Consider the following 23,002-nt stretch of genomic DNA (forward strand, 5'->3'; position numbering starts at 1 on the left):
CATTTTGATTCGAAAAACAGGACCGAGTCGACTTTTACCCCTGCTTCTCGTGCTACACGAGAGAGGCGAGCGTTGGAATTACATTTCCTACGGTAGCGAATGTAACAGAGAGTGTCGCTACACTATTACAAATACATGGTACAAATAGGAGGTCATTGCTTGTCCGTTGACAAGAGACGCTTAGCTAACTAAAGCTAGCTAATAGTCCCACATCCGCACCGCCGGGGTGGACAGAGAGACTCGTCAGCCAGACTCAGAGCCATCACAACAACATCCCGTTCGGGCTAGCTGTTAGCTGTTAGCTGACGGCGTTTAGCTAGCTTACATCATAGTTGTTACAGAAGAGTGGACTTCAAGCCGTCAATGTACAAGGTAAGTTCAGTTTTCTGAAGCCTCGGCAAATCGTTTACCAAACTTGCTAACTTAAGCTGTTTGTAGGCAGCTCTGCTAACACGGCTAATAAGACGCTTTATTTAGCCAACTAGTCTATCTATCTAACTGGGGTCTGGTGCTAAGGTTAGTTAGCTTAAGTCCGTCTGCGGCGACAAAGTTTGCCCGCTAGCCCGAGCAAAATCTAAACAAGTTAGTGGTAGTGTTGGGGTTAGAAGATGTGGGTATCTACGCCAAATTTGCAGGAATTATGACGATTTGCGATTCAGGTTTTCCAAAATAGCTGATTTTCCCCAACGCATTCGGTTATCTAGCTTAGATAGGGTGAACTTGGCTAACTGAATTAGCTTGCTAATGGCCTATGCCTTACTGGCCATTACTGGGTTGTTCGGCCATGAGAAGTTGCCAAGAAGAGAAGAGAGAAGTTCGTTCTCAAGATGTCTCACATGCTCGTAAGTCTCCAATGCACATCGCTATCGCAAAAGACACTTTTATGCACTTGACAATTTTCATGAATCGGGTCGATTTACATCCATCTATGTGCATTATGAACATTGGTGGTGATAGACTAATTTCCATGGCACAATAGTTATTCCTCCTGTCCATTGAACAAATAGACATACCCAACTCAACCTAGTGCAGGGTAGGATTGACCCAACTCAACCTAGTGCAGGGTAGGATTGACCCAACTCAACCTAGTGCAGGGTAGGATTGACCCAACTCAACCTGGTGCAGGGTAGGATTGACCCAACTCAACCTAGTGCAGGGTAGGATTGACCCAACTCAACCTAGTGCAGGGTAGGATTGACCCAACTCAACCTGGTGCAGGGTAGGATTGACCCAACTCAACCTAGTGCAGGGTAGGATTGACCCAACTCAACCTAGTGCAGGGTAGGATTGACCCAACTCAACCTAGTGCAGGGTAGGATTGACCCAACTCAACCTAGTGCAGGGTAGGATTGACCCAACTCAACCTAGTGCAGGGTAGGATTGACCCAACTCAACCTAGTGCAGGGTAGGATTGACCCAACTCAACCTAGTGCAGGGTAGGATTGACCCAACTCAACCTAGTGCAGGGTAGGATTGACCCAACTCAACCTAGTGCAGGGTAGGTTTGACCCAACTCAACCTAGTGCAGGGTAGGATTGATTGCGCCGTCAATAGATTTTCACCAAGAGATGTCATGCCGCTGGATGCCTAGCATAAGTGCTGGTAGGTATATCTTGTACTAGTATTTCAGTTGTGACTGAAGTAAACAGAAATCTGAGCTTCCACTACTGGCCAGCTGATGAGCATTTCTTGCCACCACATATCAGCTTACGTTTCTCAGATACACTTTTTTTTTTGCCTGCATTGTCTGACAGACTCTTGAGTGGAAATAGACCCCAATGGGTACTACTAATGGTCTAATATTAAACTTCAGTGAAATTGTTGATATTGGTTTCCTACCCCAGTGGGAAATGATTACTTAGCCTAATACAAAATCAAGGGATCAATTCTCTAGAAACCAACCACAACCTGTTTAGTCACCCACGCATAGGATGTAGGTATCAAGGGCTTGGGGGCAATTTGGATATGTCTAGGATCTGTCTATGGTCATGAAGGAGATGAGGACAGGAACGGGAAGCTTTCTTAAGGTTTGGTAACACGTCACACAAACCTGCGCTGCCCTCTCATTGCTCCGTCCCTGATTGTGCTGCCCCAGGGCTCTCGACTTGCCTAATGACAGACTGCTGTCGGGCCACACATAACATCCATTTGCTCGCCCTTCAACCATTGTTCCCCTTTTCATCGTTTATTATATGCGCCAGTGGACTGGTCGTCGAGGTTGCCCCTGGTGAGTTCTATTTTAGATGAAAAGTCAAAGCTTTTGCTTTCCTGTTAAGTGTCCACAGGGGAGCACTCTAAGGGTTATTGTTGTACCAGTGTGTGCTGTGTAAATGTATGCCAGATGGACCCCGCTGCATGTGCAGGGCAGGGTCGTAAAAAGGAAAAAAGGAGGAAGCACTTGGATTTCCTTTTTCAGTTGATTCTCGTGTGATGGGGCAGTCAGTGGTGTTGTTGCACACACCAGCACATTTGGCTTTTGTTGCTTAATTCGAGCAAATTAGATTGTGTCACCTCTGGCATATTCCATGGTCTTTAGACTCATTTGTAACAGAGGCTACTTAACATCATAACACATTCCTTATTTTCTGATGAGGCTTGTGTGTTGTGCCTGTTAGCCTGGAGCCAAGTCTGTGTGTGTGTGTGTGTGTGTGTGTGTGTGTGTGTGTGTGTGACGATGCTGATGTAGAGCTAGCTAACCACATGTTGTTCAATATTCATGTAAGTGGTGTCTGCATGAGGGTCCAGGAAAGAGTAGTGAGTGTATCGAATATGTAGGCTATGAGCGTATGCACCGGACGCAAACACTGCATGTGGTTTGACATATAGGCCTACAGGCAGCAGAAGTCTTTGCATTAATTGGTTACGCTAAAGTGAAATGATTAAGCAACTCAACGTTTAACTGTCCTTGTAATGTTAGAGAAGGAATATATAAACTACCTCAGAGCTTGCTAACACTAGTAGAGAGAGAAAGCCAAGGAGTAGCTTAAGTCCTGTGTTAACTCATTGAGTGAACATAAATTAGGCTAGACATTAGATGTTGTCTAGACCTTAGTTGTAGGGTAATCCATTTCAATATGGTCATTGAATGCACGGAATCTAACTTCTTAAGAGCCTCACAAGACTTAAAGCAGGCACCTGGAATTTTGTTTGTGTAGACCTTCCTGCCAACATGTCTTGTACGGCATGCACATTTGTCAATGACTCTCTCCCTCGTGCAGACCTGAATGCCACTGCTGCTGTTTTCGAAGTAAGCCTAATTAGGTTCGCAGTAGTTCTACCGTCGTCAGTGTTGTTGACAGCACTGAGCATTCCCCCAAAAAACGCTCGGCTATTTTATTGTTGTTCGACTTAAAGCTAGTTGATAATAGTGAGGTAGACCTGCTGTGTCTTTTTTTAGAAACCAGAAGGCAAGTCACTGCAGGCTACGTCTTGCACATCATTCTTGCGTCATTCATAAAACTGAAAGCGATCGAGCAGGTCGACGTTGGGTTAGGCTGCCTGAGGCTAAGATTTCAAAAGTCAAACCCTTCATTTATAAACTCTCACTACCAGTCTGCTAGAAGGCCAGGTTATGACCTTTATGATTAATGACAGCAAGGCACCGCCTCGTTCAGCTCAGTTACTACGGTAACCATGTAGGCTTACAGGAGTTAAAGAAGAGTAGTTCCAGTACAGTTAATCTGAGGAATGGTTGTATCTTAACATATCAAGTTGTGTTTGAATATGAGCATAGAAGTACAGCAGACTGCCTGCCTGCTAATGTTGACTTTGAGATCTGACGTAAGGTCCTATGAATTTAGGTTTTTACCTCATCTAATTGTTATTATAATCTTTCTCTCTCTCTCTCTCTCTCTCTCTCTCTCTCTCTCTCTCTCTCTCTCTCTCTCTCTCTCTCTCTCTCTCTCTCTCTCTCTCTCTCTCTCTCTCTCTCTCAGGTTATGGTGAACCCTTCAGTGTGTTGTGTACTAAGGAGGCCCGTGTTCTAAGAGGAGCCCATGCTGATAAATGCCAGGCCTCCCCACGCTCTCTGCCGTCTGCACAAACACAAATGCCTGCCTGCCCGTGAGGGAGGTCTGATTAAAGATACCCACATTTCATCCACTGGTAGGTACAGACTCTGGGGACATGTCTCAAATGATGTCTGTAATATGTTTGATAATGCCTTGTTCTAGTCTGGACTTGTAGAGTAGACAATGGTATTAGTTTAGTATTAGTAGACATGGTATAAGTGATATTGTAGATATTTTACATGTTCAGGCCAGGGTTTCCGTTAGAAAAAATTGCCGCCGGACATCGTGTCCGGGAAGATTTCGATTTACCGGACAAACGCGATATATTCCGGTCATCATATTAAAATATAATAAAAAACATTTTTTTCTAAATCATATATTTTTTTTTCAAATCTAATATAGCTGTTTGTCGCGGTGATTACTGTTGTGTAGCGGCCTATATATGCCATTTAATGTCTATTTCTCATCCGATACGATTAGATGCGAGCTATAATAATATAACATGATTCGCATGCGCGCTATGCCATTATGTCCAGCGCTGAACGGGCGCCTCACTGGGAACTGAACAGACAGCATCGATCAATGAACGGACTCCACATTACGTTAACTGAAGTTTGTTAAATTGTTTGGGATTAATGTGAGTTTTCTATTTTCTCTTTCCAGTTTTACCCTTTTTTTTAATCAATAAAACAACGTCATTTCTATAACCAGGGGGGTGTTCCATCGACGTCGCTGGAGGAGGGTCTGGGCTTATTTCGTTAAGTCTCGCGAGACTCTTAAAAAGATCCAGGCATACCTTGATAGATCTCGCGAGACTTGTTGGGGTGAGCCTGGATTTTCATTTGGCGACGTTGATGGAATACCCCCCAGGTCTCGCTGGTTGGGAAGGCATTTCGTTTAGCTGCCTGTCAAATCATACTTAGGGGATAGCCCTGTAAGCTCATACGGGTCTGTATGTCGTCCTGAAGACCGGCTGTTAGATCATATTGCTGAAGTTTGTCTCCATCTTAGTGTAAATGTTGTCCGTTTCGTTTGTTATCCTTGTTATTGTGCGATAAAGTTAAGGCGCTCCGCTTCGGTCCACCATTTTCGGCTGGGCGCCGGGCACGCACACACTCGTGCACGGGCGGCACTGCCCGGGAGGGAGGGACCCGCCCCCTTTGGTTAGCCTATAGGCTGGCTGGAGGGGGCGGGTCCTTCTCTCTCAGGCGGTGTTGTGTGTGTGTGGGTGTGTGTGTGTTTGGTGCTCAGCTGAAGATGGTGGCCCGAAGCCAATTTGAATACAAAATGTGAACTTTAGCGAATTGTGTTCAAATTGTGCTTAGAGGGAATTATTTTCACCGGACATTTTGTCCGACGAGTTTTCAATTTGTCGGACTTCAACAAATTTTACCGGTAATTGCCGGTTAACGGAAACCCTGGTTCAGGCATTTATTTTCTTAATTTTGGGATTTATTTGTTTGTTTGTCCTATTTATATCCTCTTCTAACCTACCCACCTGCACCTGTGCCTCAACCCTGCTCTCCCCATCTCTTCTCCCCATCTCTTCTCCCCCTATTTCTGGCCCCCTTCCACTCCTGGTTTTCGTTATCATCCTCACACACCCCCCACACACACATTTTCCATTTGGCGTTCCTCTCTCCTAACCCTGATTCCTCCCCCCTCCTCTCCTGGGCTCCAGGGCTGTGCCCCCCGTCCCAGCGGCCAGCATGTTCTGGAAGTTTGACCTGCACACCACCTCCCACATCGACCAGCTGCTGGACCGGGAGGACGTGACGCTGAGGGAGCTGATGGAGGAGGATGACGTCCTGCAGGAGTGCAAGGCCCAGAACCGCAGGCTGCTACTCTTCCTCTCCCAAGACCACTGCATGCAGGAGCTGGTCAGCCTCATCACCACAGAGCCCCCTGCTGACCTGGAGGAGAAGAGTCGCTTCAAGTAAGAGAAGATGGAGTTTTTTTTTTTTTTTTTTTTTTTATAAAGGGGAGAGGTTTTAGAGAGACGGCAGGGTGGAGTGAACATGATTTTTTAAAGAGAAATGAGGTGAAGAAATGGGAGAGAAATATATCTGGAACTGGAAGAATGGACTTTTGCTTCCTGATGACCTAGAACCATCAGTGTTTTAGGCCATGGTCCTCCTCACCCCAGACCCATAGACATTTCCTCTCTACAGAGAGTTCTCTTCAAATATTTGAGGTTGAGAATTGCTCATGTGCAAACAAAAGCACAGACGGCTAGATATGAGCCCACAAGCGTAGGTTGTTTTTACCCACAGGCTCTGGAACGACATGCTGAGGTTGAACATTGCGTTTCACGTTGAGAGCTTTTTAAAGTAAAATGCACATTCTTTGCATGCATGCTGACAAAGCAGATAAAAAAAAAACGAAACAACTAAAAATACAAATGTTGATCTACTGCAAAACAGGAAAGCCACTTGAGCCATATTGGATTTGTTATAATCGCTTTCCCCATGTTCTTAGTTTGACCCCTCCAACTTGATAGAACAGATACAAAACAGATAAGCACAGAGGGTTTTGCGGTTTGATCTTTGTCAGATCTTAGGCATCTAATGTTAGGTACACTCAATGCAATAGACCTTTTAGCTCTTGAGTTGAGGAAATAGACACGTATTTATTCAGTGGTTGGAGTTTTTGTATTCATGGTGCACTTGACTCCAAGACACAAACACTGTATGTTAATGACAGTTTCTCCTCCCTCTCACGTTGTGTTGTCCCCTCCCCTCTGCCCACCCACAGGTTCCCTAACATCGCCTGTGAGCTCCTGACATCAGACGTGTCCCTCATCAATGACAAGCTGGGCGGGGACGAGTCGCTCCTCGAGACCCTCTACCACTTCCTGGAACAGGACCCGCTCCTCAACCCTCTATTGGCCAGTTTCTTTAGCAAGACTATCGGCAACCTCATCGCTAGGAAAACAGAGCAGGTAACCTAACGGCCCAACAAGGATACAGGTGGCTATTAGGGCTATTAGAGTTGTGTTTTGTCCTCACCGCATGTCTCTCTCTCTCTCCTCTTTCCAGGTAATCTCCTTTCTGAGGAAAAAGGAGGGCTTCATTGGCCTGGTGCTGAAACACATCGACGCTTCTGCTATGATGGACCTGCTGCTCCGCCTCATCAGCTGTGTGGAGCCTGCCCCCTGAGGCAGGAGGTCCTCAATGTGAGTGTGGGTGGGTGGGTGGGTGGGTGGGTGGGTGGGTGGGTGTGGGTGTGGGTGAGAGAGAGAGAGAGTGTGTGTGAGAGAGAGTGTGTGGGGGTGTGTGTGTGAGAGGGAGAGAGAGAGAGAGAGAGAGAGAGTGTGGGTGTGGGTGTGTGTGAGAGAGAGGTGTGAGAGAGAGAGGGTGTGAGAGAGAGAGGGTGTGAGAGAGGGGTGTGAGAGAGAGGGTGTGAGAGAGAGAGAGTGAGAGTGAGAGTGAGAGTGAGAGAGAGAGAGAGTGAGAGAGTGAGAGAGTGAGAGAGAGAGAGAGAGAGAGAGAGAGAGAGAGAGAGAGAGAGAGAGAGAGAGAGAGAGAGAGAGAGAGAGAGAGAGAGAGAGAGAGAGAGAGAGAGAGAGAGAGAGAGAGAGAGTGTGATACAATTAGTGGTCTCACATTTCTAAATTCTCATTCTCAGAATGAATTTGAAAGGCTCGTATTAACACTCGCTGATGTACTTTTGATGTTGTTCTCTCAGTGGCTAAACGAGGAGAGGCTGATTCAGAGACTCACAGAGCTCATCCATACTGGCAAAGACGAGGAGGTGAGTGTGTCAGACCCTGTTCTGACATTAAAACGACGCACCTGCAAATGGCAGTTGACATCGAGGTCTCTTTCTCCTTTGATGCTTTGACATGAACAGAAATTAATACGGATTACAATGCCACTTTCTGATTGGTTGACCGTTGGCTATTCTTTTTCGCAGAGACAATCAAATGCGTCCCAGACACTTTGTGACATCATCCGCCTTAGTCGAGACCAGGCCAATCAGATGCAGGAGAACGTGGAGGCCGACCCCTTATTGACTGTGCTAGAGTCGTAAGTTGTTCCCTGCGGTTAACAACTGCTCCAAGTCCAGGTTTTTCGCTGCTCAACTGAATGATTGAGTTTAGGGCTGGGGGATATAGAGAGCTTATCCTGAATCAGTTGTTCCAGGGTTGAGACTCGCCCAAGGCTGAAGTATTTAACCGTGGTCCGTGTCTCTGTCTCTGTCTCTGTCTGTGTTTCAGGCAGGAGAGTGTGGCGGGGCTCCTGAAGACCATGTTCGAGGGGGAGAGGAGCGAGGCCTCCATCGTTAACGGAACTCAAGTGCTACTTACCTTACTGGAGACCAGGAGGTCGGGGTGAGTCCAGCAGACTTACTATCCCAGAACAGGGTTCCCACACCTTCTGAAACATCAAATTCAAGCACCTTTCAAGCACCTTTCAAGCACCGTTCAAGGACTTTCAAGACTTAATTCCCTCAAATTCAAGGACCCAACACGGCATAGTTTGAGACAGAACTAGTTGACGAGCTAAGTAAAACTACGTTTTGAGAGAGAGAGAGGGGGGGGGGGGGAATTTAAGCACTTTCAATGACCCATGTCTATTTTCAAAAACTTTTAAGAGCTTGATTTCTTTTTCTCAAATTCACAAACGTTCAAGGATTTCAAGGACCCGTGGGAACCCTGCTAGAAACTCAGCCGTCCATCATCTCTGTATACAACTTTACTTAATACAACAAACCTTTTTTTTGTGGTCGGACATGAATTTTCACGCTCTCTTTCTCTCGCTTTCTCATTCTCCCCCAGGTTGGAGGGGCTGATGGATCTGTATTCTCAGGGATATGAAAGGTCTTACACTGTCAACAGCAGTATTTTACACGCCATTGAGCCCCATATAAAGGACTTCCAGCAGCTTCTCCTGAACCCCCCCAAGGTAAAGACCAGGAGGCAGTGGCAGATCAACCACAGAGCCACAGAAAAATAACCCCCCCCCCCCCCAAAAAAAAACTTTTAGCAGACACTTGTAATGAAAAGCGACTTACAATTAGTGATTACAGGGACATTCTCCCTCCCTCTTAGGGCTAAGTGCCTTACTCAAGGGTAACACACTAGTGGTGGTCAGTGTTTCCTCCAGGATTTTTCCCATTGGTGGCGGGGGGTGTCCTCATTCGATTCATGCGGGGTTTTTTTTCGCGTGCACGCGCATAAAACGCGCACGCGCGCTCAAAACAAAGACGTAATTTCACTTTACCCACGCAATACCCACTTAAACATGTGTGAGGATACGTAACGGCGTTTTGTGACAGAACTTTCACTTTCATTCATAACATTCACCCCGTCTGTGTTACGAAGCACTTGACTTTTGGACCATTGGGACTGACTATAGCGTCATATACCATCAAAAGGGGGGAGATGCGACATGAAATATGTCAAAATGCAGCACTATCATGCACAGATCAGCCTTATAACCTTATAACATGTAATGTTAGATATAACGTTAGACAGGGAGCGCAGATGTATTTTTATGAACGATATGAGGCTGGGAGGGAAAAATCACAGTATACCCACTAGAAAACACTAGACTACACCACTGAAGTAGGCCTACATGAGAGTACACGCACAAAACCGGCTAACGTTACTTATTAACTGTTTACACAAGTAAAATCACAGTGTGACAGTCAGATGGAGCATTCGGTAAACAACCAACAGCAAGGTAATGCTATCAGTTGAGTTAAAGAAAACCAACTCTTACCTTTGATGACACCAACATGAGACCTGCTTACCCGTACCTCCGCCGTTCTGTTCGTGATGATTTGAGAGGCAATAGATTATTTTTGCACCGCGCATATTGCCCTGTAATTAGAATCCCTGAATTTTAGCTGCATGTTTTTCCAGCATGGAAATCCGTTGTCAATAAAAATTCGACTCCCCTTCTTTCCCCCTGCCAATACTGTGTCGTTTGTGACATTTACCAATGTTTATGCTATCAATAGTTCGAAGCTAGCGTTAGATGCGAGGCTGCTCGGGAACATTATTTGTTTCACAAAATAGCCTGATTTAGTTGACCATGAACATCAGAGACTAGACTACATTACGAATGTTCATTTAAAATACTCTATACTCTAAGCACTGGCCACTAGTGCATGCTGCCCACCGGGGCCGGGGTTCGTATCCCGGCTCGCCAGACCCGGATATGGCCAGGGCACACACGGGGAACGGCATATTGGGCGGCCGCTCCCGAGGGGGGTATAGGAGTAGTTCCGGACAAGGATCCGTCGCGCAACAGCGCCCCCGTCTGGTGCTGGAATAACGGTGCTGGGCTCGAGGAGCCAGTCAGCTAGTCTGCCTGGCGGCCTCCTCTGGGACTGCCGGCCGCGGGGTCGTGCGGCGGATCCCTCGCAATAGGCAGGGGATAATTGGATGCTAGGTTGGGTACAATTGGCTACCAAATTGGGTGAAAAAAGGGATAAAATCTGAAAAACAAATTTAAAAAAAAAATGAAAAAATACTCTATACTGAGCACTGGTATAAGAACATGAACCAGAGAACAGCAGTAAATGCAATAACCCACAGTCGTCGCTGATGATGCATTTTCGATTAGGATACGGGATTAAAGGCACCGGCGACCGGCTTTTTACACGCACATGAGTTGTTGTATGACACATAAATGTTTCATTTCCACGGCAAAACAAACAATACACAACGTGGGTTTAGTACTACCACCGCATGATACAGCTGCATGTCATAAACTCGTGTAGAACAGCTGGGGAGTCTGAATATGTTTTCAACAAGGCAACAACTCTGCTTCTCACTCCATTGAGCTACGACTGCTAAGCTAACTAGCTAGATGAGTGTAAGGTTGAGTTCGTAAAGTCGCTCTGAGAGCGCTGGAGCGCACACTGGGCCTGACGTCATAGAGAACCCGAGTCATTTGATTGGACGAGAGGCATTCCACGAGTGCTGATCGGATTTCCTGAGTGAATTTACGAACGCATCCAGTTTTGAAAGCGCGTCGCCTCGCGCCGCGCGCCTGTTGAGAGATTCAGTCTCGATTGCAGTGCGAACACAAACGACGAGGTTAATTGCAACATTGTGGCAATGGTGGCGGAGGAAATTCTTTGGTGGCGGCCCGCCACGAATAAATGCATATAGAGGAAACACTGGTGGTGATCCAGGCGGGATTCAAACTCATGACTTTCTGATCATCAGTCCAACTCACTACCCCCCTAGACCACCACTAACCTGTTAGCGTTGCTAATGCTGCTGATGTTTCTCCACGTGCAGAAAAGTGCAATACTGACGAGCGTCGGCGTGCTGGAGGAGCCGCTGGGGAACGCCCGCCTCCACGTGGCCCGGCTGGTGGCCGCCCTGCTGCAGACCAGCACGCCCAGCATCTGTCAGGAGCTCTGCAGGCTCACCACCATGGACCTGCTGCTGGTGCGCCCCAACACACAGCCCCTCTCTGTCTCAGTCTCTCATTTGCACGCACCCTGTCGTGGTGTGTGTTTCTCTCTCTCTGTCTTTCTCTCTCTGTCTCTCTCTCTCGCTCTCTTTCTTTCTCTCTCTCTCGCTCTCTCTCCCCCCCCCCCCCCTCTCTCTTTCTCTCTCATCCAACAAATCTTGCTTTCTTTCGTTAGCTCCATCTTTCATTCACTCTTGTTGTCTCTATCTCTCTCTCTCTCTCTCTCTCTCTCTCTCTCTCTCTCTCTCCACAGGATCTGTTCTTTAAATACTCCTGGAATAACTTCTTGCACTTCCAAGTGGAGCTGTGTGTGGCGTCCATCCTGAACCACTCGGTCCCCGAGGAGCGGCCCATCCCAGGCCTCCAGAACCACGAGGAGGAGAAGCCCACGGCAGCAGCCGGCCCTGAGAACAAGGAGGCAGGGGAGAGCGGGGAGCCGGCCAAGGCCAGCGACCCGGAGACATCCCTCCACAATGCCCTGGTGGCACATGTACGTGGCTTGGCAGCTCTGCATCTAGATTATTTTTAAAGTCCTTCAGAGACCTGGTGTATAAAACACAGTCTGTTTGGAGTTGGTCTCAACAAACCCCTTTTTCCAAATCTTGTTTCTAAGAATTCTGTCCTCCACCCATCTTCTCCTGAGAGAGACTTCAAGAAACACATCAAAACTCACTTTGATGGTCATGGGGACTAATTTATGCAAAACCAAGTGAATGTATTGCTTTTCTGCTATTGTTATGTATTGTGTATCAATGTGTTTTAATGCCATGTTTCAGAAGGTTTATTGACATGTACTGAAAGTGTATGAAGTAATGAAATACTGATTTTTGTAATGTTTTAATGTAAGGACTCTTGGAAGATTAGCCATTGGCTAAAAGAGGTCCTACTAAAAACGAAACTCAAAACTCTCCTCTCTCTCCTCTCCTCTCCATCCTCCTCCAGCTCTTCCAGAAGTGTCGCTTGGTACAGAGGATCTTGGACGCCTGGGAGGAGAATGACAAGATACAGTAAGTCTCTTCTTCACGTCAGGTTCTGTTCAGGTTTATGGAACATCCCGTGATGGTCTCGGCCCAGTATTGTCGTGTCCAGGTCGTAACTGTGTCCTGCTTGTGAACCTCAGGACGGAGGGGGGCCCGAGGAGAGGGAACATGGGTCACCTGACTAGAATCGCCAACATGGTGGTACAGAACCTGGAGAAAGGACCGGTCCAGTCCCAAATCAGTGACCTCATCAAAGGTACGTCTGTGTGTGTGCCTGCACATTAAATCAGCTACCAGAGGGTTCGACCTTCTCCTTTTATTTATTATGAGTGAATTGCATAAACCAAATCAAAGTACGCTGTCAGAATATTGTACCATATTGCATATCATGGCCATTGAGTGCAACAAATGTTTTGGACACAGTTTGTTCCAAAAGTAATGAGTGAGTGTTAGTGGTGTGTGTTGAGGTAGAGCAGGCGTCTGAACTGGCCTAGTGTGTGTGAGGTAGAGCAGGCGTCTGAACTGGCCTGGTGTGTGTGAGGTAGAGCAGGCGTTTGAACTGGTTGTGTTGCAGAGCTACCAGAGGACTGCAGAGGACGCTGGGAGAGCTTTGTAGACGAGACCCTGAGAGAGACCAACAGGAGAAACACCGTGGAACTGGTGAGTACAGTGTCACACACACACACACACACTCCTTGTGACACATTTCGTCTATACAGAACGTCTCACTTGCCCACGTTTGTAGAGTCACACAGTCAATGACGCAGTCCCGTGTGTTCCGTGTCCCAGGTGAGCACCCATAACCTCCACTCCTCCAGCGAGGACGACGACATGGAGAGCCCCTTCCCCAACGACCTGTCACTCCAGCAGGTGAGTGGGCCCCACATCTCCATGGCAACAGGCTAGAGTGCCTGCAGGGTAAAATACAGGGGTGCAAACATGTCACCTTTCTGCTAAATTAGCCGTTTTTTAAATCTGAAAATATGTCATCCATGTGAATTGTGTAGATCTGCAGAAAATATATTTTGGGTGGGGGATACAATTCCAGACAGCATAGAGAACACAGTCACAGTAAACTGTTTTCGAAGTAATTCTGCAGGTGTTAAGGTCAGGGCTGCCGTTACTAATGGGGCTTTTCCACTAGAGGGCTGACCCGGGTCAGCCCGGGCTGGCCTGCTTCTTTGGCGCTTTTCCATTTGTCGGCCTGGGTCGGGTCGGGTCGCTTCTTTAGCTACCCATCGTGCCCAGGAACCTTTTTTGAGACCCGGAACCTTTTTGCCAGGCTGTGTGTGGCGTGTGACGCTGCACACCGTTGATTGGTCAATGGAAATCGTCATCCCATGTTCATAGATTTCTTCGCTAACCGCCATCTTTAAATACCACATTCGCTCTTGGAAAATGTCACTACAGTTTCTGTAATAGCTTATTAATAAAGATTCGAAAAATTATGCTGACCATCGTATTATCTTAGTTTAATGTCATTTCAATGCATCATAGAACTTTTATTTACAACAAGCATAACACAAAAATCGCTATTATGCACCGTCTTTGCCCGTGAATAACACCGGCTATGGAGGTGGTACAAACACAATACTCCTTTGCTAACTTCATCATCGGTATACGGTCATTTTGAGCCCTTAACCACCGCGCTGACACCCCGAGAAGATATGCTTTTAACCGTAAACTCAATGAACCGGGAGTTCACCGCTGCTCTAAGCAGCAGCACGTCATGGAGGATATCAGCGGGGGGAGAGACAATTTCTACCAGGGAATTCGCTCCTAGCTGTGTCAACCGTGATAACAGTGTTGTATCGACACCATTCAAATGGTTTCAGATTCCCTGTCATCTACCCTATCCGGACACGTTTGAATTGTTATCCTAACCCACGGTAAACCGAAGTTATTAACCCGCAAAGGGTGCCTCCGGGCACCGTGTTTGTCTGTGAATAACACGGCACACAATGATACTACAGTTCATAAAGCAGACAAGTGAAGGCAGTGGTTTTAAGGGTTCAAAAAACATGACTTTATTATGTGTACATAGCTTCCTCTCTCTCTTTCTCTTTCTCTCCAAAAACCACGGTTAATAATATACCACATGCCGAGGGAAAGGCATACGTTAGCTTCAAGTTCCTCCATGTCGCTGTTGTTGTGGCTGTGTTGTGTCTCGTGAAAATATTCGTCACCACCATGGCGCGCTGTTATGACGCGTAACTCCGCCTACTATCTCCTACTCCTCCTACTCGTTCCTGGTCTGTTGTGTATAGTGGAAAACCAGAACTGTTCAAAAGCGTGCCGAAGCGTGCCGACCCGAACCGAGCCGGGCCGATAATGGAAAAGCGCCATTACACATCCATCATTGTTAGACCACCGTTAGTGCTAGCGGTATCTATTTAACACCATTAGTGCTAGCGCTATTCCCCACCCTAAGGTTAGCCGCAAAAAATAAAATTTCACCTTTTTGGGCCATCACCAGTTTGCACCCCTGAAATAATACTCACTAACCCAGTGTTTTTCAACCTTTTTTGTGCCACGGCACATTTCTTACCTTGAAAAAATCCCACGGCACACCGCCATCCCAAATGTTACAAAATGATACATAGATCATATACGTAACATTATAAGAACTTGTCGTTATACTCACTCAGTGCGAAGCCTGGCCCTGTATGTTGGCCATGTATGCGAGCCTTGCGCACAATTTGTCACTTGCAAGCAGCTTTGCGTCATCACACTTCTCATCAGTTAAAGCGGTTTTCAGCTCCTCCCGTAACTCAAACACGCGGGACAATCCTTATGCTGGGCTCCCATCTCTTCACATAATGCTGCATATAAGCGGCTTTTCAGAGGTCTGTTTTTACAAAGTTTACCATACGAACAGCAGCTATCTCCGCTGGTAAAGTCTCGGCAACATAGCTGCTGCTCCATCAGTGCAGTCACTTACGCAGCTGTCCCACTGAAGTCCTACCCTGTTGTTTGTATGCAATGTCTTGCAAAAAAGACATTTTCTGTGATTGTGTCTCCATCCACAAAGCGTGCATTGGCCAAGAGTTGAGCCAAGACTCAAGTTGCAAAGCAAACTGCCCACTGCCACGTATCTTCTCCAAAACAACATTTTCGATGTCTGCAGACATGTCATCAATGCGTCTGGCAAACGTCTTAATGAATGAATGAAACAATGTACGTTATTTTTATCATCTTGGGCTATGGGCATACAATCGTTAGGTTTTTCAGTCACGTATTCACACACCCTCCTGTCAATCACCTGGAAGAGGCCGCTTTGCGGTCGGCGATACGCTTTTCTCTGACTGTTACCATTCTTAAGCCGATCTTTTTGGGCTCGTCAACTTCTAACATTACACTCTGTAATATCATATTTCTTGGCTCCTCGACAGTTGTTTGATGCCTCTGCTTCATTGACCACCATGGTCTTAAAATTGGCATCGTAACTCCACCTCTGTTGTTTGTTAACTTGACCAACCACTTGAGCCACTTTTTTCGAGCTGGTCCGAGTGTGTCTCTGCGGTGTCTCTCCGCGGGTGTGTGTGTGTCTCCATCTCTCCAGGCACCCGTCACTGGGGTGTGTGTGAGAGGGAGAAACACGGTGGTTCGCGTGGGGAACAGTCTTTTGGCGCCATACGTTGTTGTGAATTAATATTGACTTGTAAAAGTCTAGGGCGCGAATATAAGACGATGCAACTTTTTCAGACTTTTTTCCGGGGAAAAAACCCTGTCTTATATTCGGGTCAATACGGTAAGTGGAATTTGATAATTTCCCACGGCACATCTGATGATCTCGGCACAGTGGTTGAAAAACACTGCACTAACCAACCAGAGTTGGAGCAATTTCTTTTTCAAGTCCAGAAGTGAATTTAATCTCTATTTATGTAATTTTGATAGTTTTTTTTCTTCAGTCTGAGTATGCTGTAAGTTCCATTAGTCAGCAACTCAACTGTGTTTTCTTGACATTCTACTGTAAACTGAAAATATATATTCTTTTATTGAATTGGAGTTTCAAAACACTCCCTGAATTGATGGAATTTAAAAGGAATTGGCCCCCCAATCCTGCAACCAACCAGTGCTGTGTGTAATGGCTCAAGTTTCATGTGATTTTTCCAGGCTTTCTCCGACTATCAGATCCAACAAATGACTGCCAACTTTGTGGATCAGTTTGGGTTCAACGATGAGGAATTCAGTGAGCACGACGAAAACATCAAGTGAGTTTTTGAAGTCTTTTTACCCGACCCCTAATGAAATACAGCTCAATAACCAGTCAAATCCTCCCAACAAATTGGTTAACCGTGGGAAATGCCTCCCAACAAATGGCTGCTTTTTGTTGTGGTGTTATTGAATTATACTATCTGCCAATTGGCATTCACCATGCTTTCTCTCCTCACTCAGTGCCACATTTGACCGGATTGCCGAAATAAACTTCAATCTAGATGCTGATGATAACAGTGTAAGTGGTTGAGTTATTCAGTGTTCCCGTTCTTTTCATTCTTTTCCATAATGATGTAAAATCAAGGTAAATATGCTTCTCTGTTGGTCCTCCCTCTCCCTCTCTGTGCTTCTGTATGAACGCAGGCCAACGCGGCTGCCTTCGAGTCCTGCTGTAAAGAGAGGATACGCCAGTTTGATGACGCTGAAGAGGAGGAGGACATTTGGGAGGAGAAGGAGATTAACTATGCACAAGTCAAATCCAGAACCAGGTAAGACTACTGACGCAATCCAGAGTGTTACCTAATGACATGTAGGAGAGGTTATTCTGATCCATCTTTTCTTGATGATAAACATTTCTTCCTTCATCTCATCATCACTCCCTCCTCCCTCTCTCCCCTCCCCCTCTCTCCGTGCGTCAGGTTCGGGGTGTCACACACCTCAGAGAGCAGCTCCAGGAGCAGTCTGGAGAACGGGGGGCGGGAGAGGGACCGCGGGTCGGGCTCAGACGAGGACGAGGACTCCAGACAGAGCAGCTCAAACACAGGCAGCACGGAGGAGAGCAAGGACGTACAAGGACCCAGTACGTCTGTCTGTACGTCTGTTAACCTGCCAACTCACCCTGGAAACACCCTGGAAACACCATGTCCTTCCACCTGTTGTCCTCCCGTGTTCTAATCTTATTCAACACTGTGCGTGTCTGTGTCGTCTGTGTGTAGGTCCAGGCTGGACAGCGAGTTTTGATGCTGGGGGGAACTCGTCATCCCCGGCCCCTGCAGGGTGGGACTCCCCAGGTGGGAGCGGGGGAGACAGACAGGGGGGGACAGGAGGTTGGGCCAACTTCACTGAGTTCCAGCCTTTCAACAGGTGGGGGTGCGCTAATCATAACATCACTGAATCCCACTCAAACATACGGTCATGTTGAATGTCGTTTTTTTGTTTAAAAAAAAAAAAAGATTGGTTACCTTTTTGAACGATGAGACTGTTGACTTGAGTGCATGATGTGACGACTCCAAGTGTGACTGGTGGTGGTGTTGTTCTCTCCAGCTCAGAGAAGAGCCCCAGGTGCAGCTCTCCTGTGGACTCAGGCAGCAGTGATGCAGATAAACAAGCCAAACAGAAGAGCCCGGACAAGACCGGTGAGTAGAGGAGTGTGTGTGTGTGCGTGCGTGCGTGCGCAGATGAAGCGATGTGTGAATGTCGGACAGACGTGTCAGTTAGGTTGCATACAGCTCCATCTTCGGAGGTAGGGGGTTAGCGCCCCCTTGTGGAGACGTTGCTTTGGGTGGAAAAACAAACCTCACTCAGAACACAACACACAAGTTGATGACTTTTACTCATGTTTGTAGTAATAAACTAACTGTGTGTGTGTGTGTGTGTGTGTGTGTGTGTGTGTGTGTGTGTCTGTGTTGTTTATTAAGCTACTTGTTGGATACTAAAAATGAAGAATATAGTTCTGAGTAGTTTAAGACTATTTATTCAGACAAAGTACAGGTACTGAGAGAGAGAGAGAGAGAGAGAGAGAGAGAGAGAGGGGAGAGAGAGAGAGAGAGAGAGAGCTGCGTGTTCCAGAGGTGAGAGAGAAGAGGAGCAGCCCCCTGGGCCCACACTTCTTATTTATAAACAATAGTATGCAAATACAGTTACAAACAATGGTCCTATCACAGTCACTGCATAGATGCTCCACAATGATGTCACCTGGCCTAAAAGTCATTCCAGGTTAAAGTTCAAGTCAGATTCACAGGAAGTAAACATATGGCCCTTAAGACAAAGGATGTGTTTACAAGGTGTCATAAAACCCCCCTTGTCAGGAGAACAGGCCCATACCATATACCCATGCATGTGTGTGTGTAAGTAAAATATACTACATCTGTGTGTGTGTCCGTGTGTGTGTCCGTCCGTCCGTCCAGCAGTGAGCCCCTCCCCTAGCGCGTGGCCGGTGGCGGGTGAGGCCAGGAAGGCGCCCCTGGTGGCCTCGGACAGCAGCTCCTCTGGGGGTTCCGACAGCGAGGAGGACGATAAGAACGCCGCCGCCGCCGCCTCGGCAACCGCCAACAAGAAAGCCGACGTCAAAAGGTTGGAAACGTTTAATAACTCTGTGTAGAGAGACGACGTCCTCCGGTTCACTGGTCAAGCAGAATGTCTCTGAAGGAGTCCAGGCTCGCTCAGAAAGATAGTGCACGTGTAAATAAACATCTATATTTGAAACATAATTGCCCAGATTGAAGTAATTATAGACTGGACTGGACTGGGCTCGGATTCAGTCGAGTTTGTTTTTCTTGGTTGAGAGAAACTCCATGGAGCTTCCCATGAACTGTGTGTGTGTGTTTCACAAAAGGCACAACGTCAGCCTACTGTATAGTTAAGCTGGGGTACGTTAGAAATTATCTACACTCAACACCTTAACTCTCCCCCTCTCTTCCCTCTCTCTTGCAGTGAGGAGAGCCCAGTGTCCCTGGAGAAGCTGTCCCTCTCCGACACCCCCCCAAAGGTCCCAGAGCAGCAGCCTTCAGGAGGCACGCCCCCCCCCACCACTCAGACAGACAGGAAGTACGTCTCTGGGTGTCTGTGCCCTGTACCTTCACACTCGCATGGAAAGGAAAGCCACGCCTGCCAGCTCAGTCAACCTCCTAATAAGTGCTCTTCGGATGAGTTCAAAATAGTGTTCTAGCGCTAATTCAATTAATCCTTTTTTTTTGGAAGGGGGGGGGGGTATGAAGTTGCTTAGGTGTACTGCATGCTGTCTTGGCAGTGTAACGCTGTTGCATTTACCAGGAGTCGACTTTGTATACATGCTCACGAGTAGACGAGTACACGTTTTCCTGTTTTCTACTCTAAACAGCCGGAGCCAAGACTCACATCTGGACATGAACAATAGCAGTTCTTGGTGCCAGTGTTGTGCGCCTGGAGAAATATTTACTGTGAATTATTTTTAGTCAAGCCAGGAAAGTACAAAATGCTCTGCAATGTCCTTTGTCTATTTTGCTGTGCTCTATACTCCTTAACCCCTCCCTCCCTCCCTCCATGTCTTTCCTCCCTTCTGTCTCCCTCCTGACCTCCCCTGGTCTCTCCCTCCCTCCCTCCATGTCTTTCCTCCCTTCTGTCTCCCTCCTGACCTCCCCTGGTCTCTCCCTCCCTCCCTGTCTTTCCTCCCTTCTGTCTCCCTCCTGACCTCCCCTGGTCTCTCCCTCCCTCCCTCCCTGTCTCTCCTCCCTTCTGTCTCCCTCCTGCCCTCCCCTGGTCTCTCCCTCCCTCCCTCCCTGTCTTTCCTCCCTTCTGTCTCCCTCCTGACCTCCCCTGGTCTCTCCCTCCCTCCCTCCCTGTCTCTCCTCCCTTCTGTCTCCCTCCTGACCTCCCCTGGTCTCTCCCTCCCTCCCTCCCTGTCTTTCCTCCCTTCTGTCTCCCTCCTGACCTCCCCTGGTCTCTCCCTCCCTCCCTGTCTTTCCTCCCTTCTGTCTCCCTCCTGACCTCCCCTGGTCTCTCCCTCCCTCCCTCCCTGTCTCTCCTCCCTTCTGTCTCCCTCCTGCCCTCCCCTGGTCTCTCCCTCCCTCCCTCCCTGTCTTTCCTCCCTTCTGTCTCCCTCCTGCCCTCCCCTGGTCTCTCCCTCCCTCCCTGTCTTTCCTCCCTTCTGTCTCCCTCCTGCCCTCCCCTGGTCCCTCCCTCCCTCCCTCCCTGTCTTTCCTCCCTTCTGTCTCCCTCCTGCCCTCCCCTGGTCCCTCCCTCCCTCCCTGTCTTTCCTCCCTTCTGTCTCCCTCCTGCCCTCCCCTGGTCTCTCCCTCCCTCCCTCCCTGTCTTTCCTCTCTTCTGTTTCCCTCCTGACCTCCCCTGGTCTCTCCCTCCCTCCCTCCCTCCATGTCTTTCCTCTCTTCTGTCTCCCTCCTGACCTCCCCTGGTCTCTCCCTCCCTCCCTCCCTGTCATTCCTCCTTTCTGTCTCCCTCCTGACCTCCCCTGGTCTCTCCCTCCCTCCCTCCATGTCTTTCCTCTCTTCTGTCTCCCTCCTGACCTCCCCTGGTCTCTCCCTCCCTCCCTGTCTTTCCTCTCTTCTGTCTCCCTCCTGACCTCCCCTGGTCTCTCCCTCCCTCCCTCCATGTCTTTCCTCTCTTCTGTCTCCCTCCTGACCTCCCCTGGTCTCTCCCTCCCTCCCTCCATGTCTTTCCTCTCTTCTGTCTCCCTCCTGACCTCCCCTGGTCTCTCCCTCCCTCCCTCCATGTCTTTCCTCTCTTCTGTCTCCCTCCTGACCTCCCCTGGTCTCTCCCTCCCTCCCTCCATGTCTTTCCTCTCTTCTGTCTCCCTCCTGACCTCCCCTGGTCTCTCCCTCCCTCCCTGTCTTTCCTCTCTTCTGTCTCCCTCCTGCCCTCCCCTGGTCTCTCCCTCCCTTCCCCAGAGAGGACGCAGCACCACAGTCCCCCCCGGAGGTCTCGGTGAACGGACCCGTCTGAGGGGCATCAGAACCAGAACCAGAGCTGGACCGATGCCTACAGACTTGTGCCACTTCCAGAGAGAGAGTGACCCCTTTTAACCTCACTGCAACCCCATGGTGTTTTACTGAATCACGCTGCCATGTTATTGGACCTGGACACTGCCAATCAACACCAATAATGAGGAGGCGGGATGTGTAAAAAAAACAAAAACAACCAACAGACAGAGGTGGTAGAGGAGTCGTCTTCAAAGCCTTTTCTGATGTTGCACATAAATACGGTTTTAATGTAGCAGTGGTCTTTTAACGTCAGAATCTGAGGAGTCAAAAACCATTTTTTAATTATTATTTCCTGAAGGATTGTTCTCTTCTTTCACAAACGGTTGGACCTGAGCGGTAGGGATGTTTACGTCGCTGCCCCAGGAAGATAGCACAGCAGGTTAACTTTACTGAAATGATGCCTCAACAATAAATACCTTTTTGAAATATATTTTTTTTCCCTTGAGCTTAAAAAAAAGCACTTATGCAGCCATTAACTGTACATTATAGCACAACGTAAGTGTTCAACCCTCATCCCTGCTGGCCATCTTGTCTGTGTCTCACTCAGATCAAGGTTTTTACCACGCCTTTTTTGAGGGGGGGAGGGGTTTGTGGAAACATCCCTCTTATTCTTGTACGTTACCAGGTCTCTGAATGTTTTTAAGTGCTTCTGGAGAGTCCATCGAGGAGTTAGGGTGGGTGGAGGAACAGAGTTCTATAGTATTACTGTCTTCTGCTCATGTGCAATAATGACAAAATTAGCCTTTTTATTTAAATTTTTTTTTTTTTTTTTTATCATCTTTTAGTTTTGTCAGAGGAAGACAAGACTCATTCGGGATACTTATAGGCAAACAAATTTGGATATAATCTCAACTTGAGTTTTTTTTATTTTTATTTTGTCCTTGTTTTATGTTATTGCATGTATACCTGGTTCTCTGTTGACCTAGCTAGTGAGCTGAGACCTTCTGATTGTATTGACTTTAAGTTCTTATTGCTATCCCCTTAAATCAACCAAACATTATCTACCTATATTCAAATATTATCTACATTTAAAGTAATTTTACAAGCAATCTTGAGATTACCGTGTGTCTATGTTCCATTGTTCCTCAGCACTTACAGGGCCGGTGCTGCCCACGCTTCAGAAGAGTGACGCTGTCGTTTTGAAAAGCAGGATTTCAGAGGGTCAAAATGGGTTATGCAAAATACTTGACATCTCTAGTGTACTAACTTAATCAATTGACAGCTAGTAAGTTCTATGATCATTGTTCAAATTTGAAATTAAAGTGTCTGGTTGACCATACAAATACCAACGGCCTGGTATCAATACTTGAAAGATGCATCCTTCCTTCCTTCCTTCACTACTCTGCTGATCTGACTCTGGTAGGTGACAAGCCAGGTGTCCTCTCTCCCTACCCAGTAATGCCATGTGACCTCAGGACAGGAAGGGGACGATGAATTTGAACAGGACATGGGTCAAGTGGAAAGCCCTGAAGCTTGGCTTTCTATGACACTACCCTTAGATTCTGAGAAGAATGGTGAGACGGTGAGAAGATTTAGAATGGTCTCAATCGAATTATATGAATTCAGATCAAATGTATGATTATCGTTTATGGTTTACCACTATGCTGTTAGATAGACCTATGTATAGCTCTGGGGTTTCATCCTTGTCATAAGATACAGCATTC

At 47.4% G+C, this 23,002-nt stretch overlaps 1 protein-coding gene across 1 annotated transcript; it reads left to right on the top strand.

Moving 5' to 3' along the window:
* The first annotated feature begins 62 nt into the window (after positions 1-62).
* LOC308163237 (serine/threonine-protein phosphatase 6 regulatory subunit 2-like) lies at positions 63-22,565 on the top strand. Its single transcript, XM_080537417.1, is given in 25 exon segments — positions 63-372; positions 3,936-4,104; positions 5,692-5,946; positions 6,765-6,951; positions 7,049-7,157; positions 7,160-7,185; positions 7,698-7,763; positions 7,926-8,038; positions 8,230-8,343; positions 8,791-8,917; positions 11,269-11,421; positions 11,700-11,936; positions 12,389-12,453; positions 12,567-12,682; positions 13,001-13,086; positions 13,216-13,296; positions 16,543-16,640; positions 16,825-16,882; positions 17,008-17,132; positions 17,283-17,443; positions 17,580-17,727; positions 17,908-17,999; positions 18,771-18,936; positions 19,297-19,410; positions 21,246-22,565. Coding segments are annotated over 23 exon segments (2,724 nt in total). The 5' UTR covers positions 63-372; positions 3,936-4,104; positions 5,692-5,719; the 3' UTR covers positions 21,301-22,565.
* The last annotated feature ends 437 nt before the right edge of the window (positions 22,566-23,002 follow it).

This window comes from Nansenia antarctica (genome assembly GCF_963989245.1).
Source record: "Nansenia antarctica genome assembly, chromosome: 8".
In the NCBI taxonomy this organism is placed as follows: Eukaryota; Metazoa; Chordata; class Actinopteri; order Argentiniformes; family Microstomatidae; genus Nansenia; species Nansenia antarctica.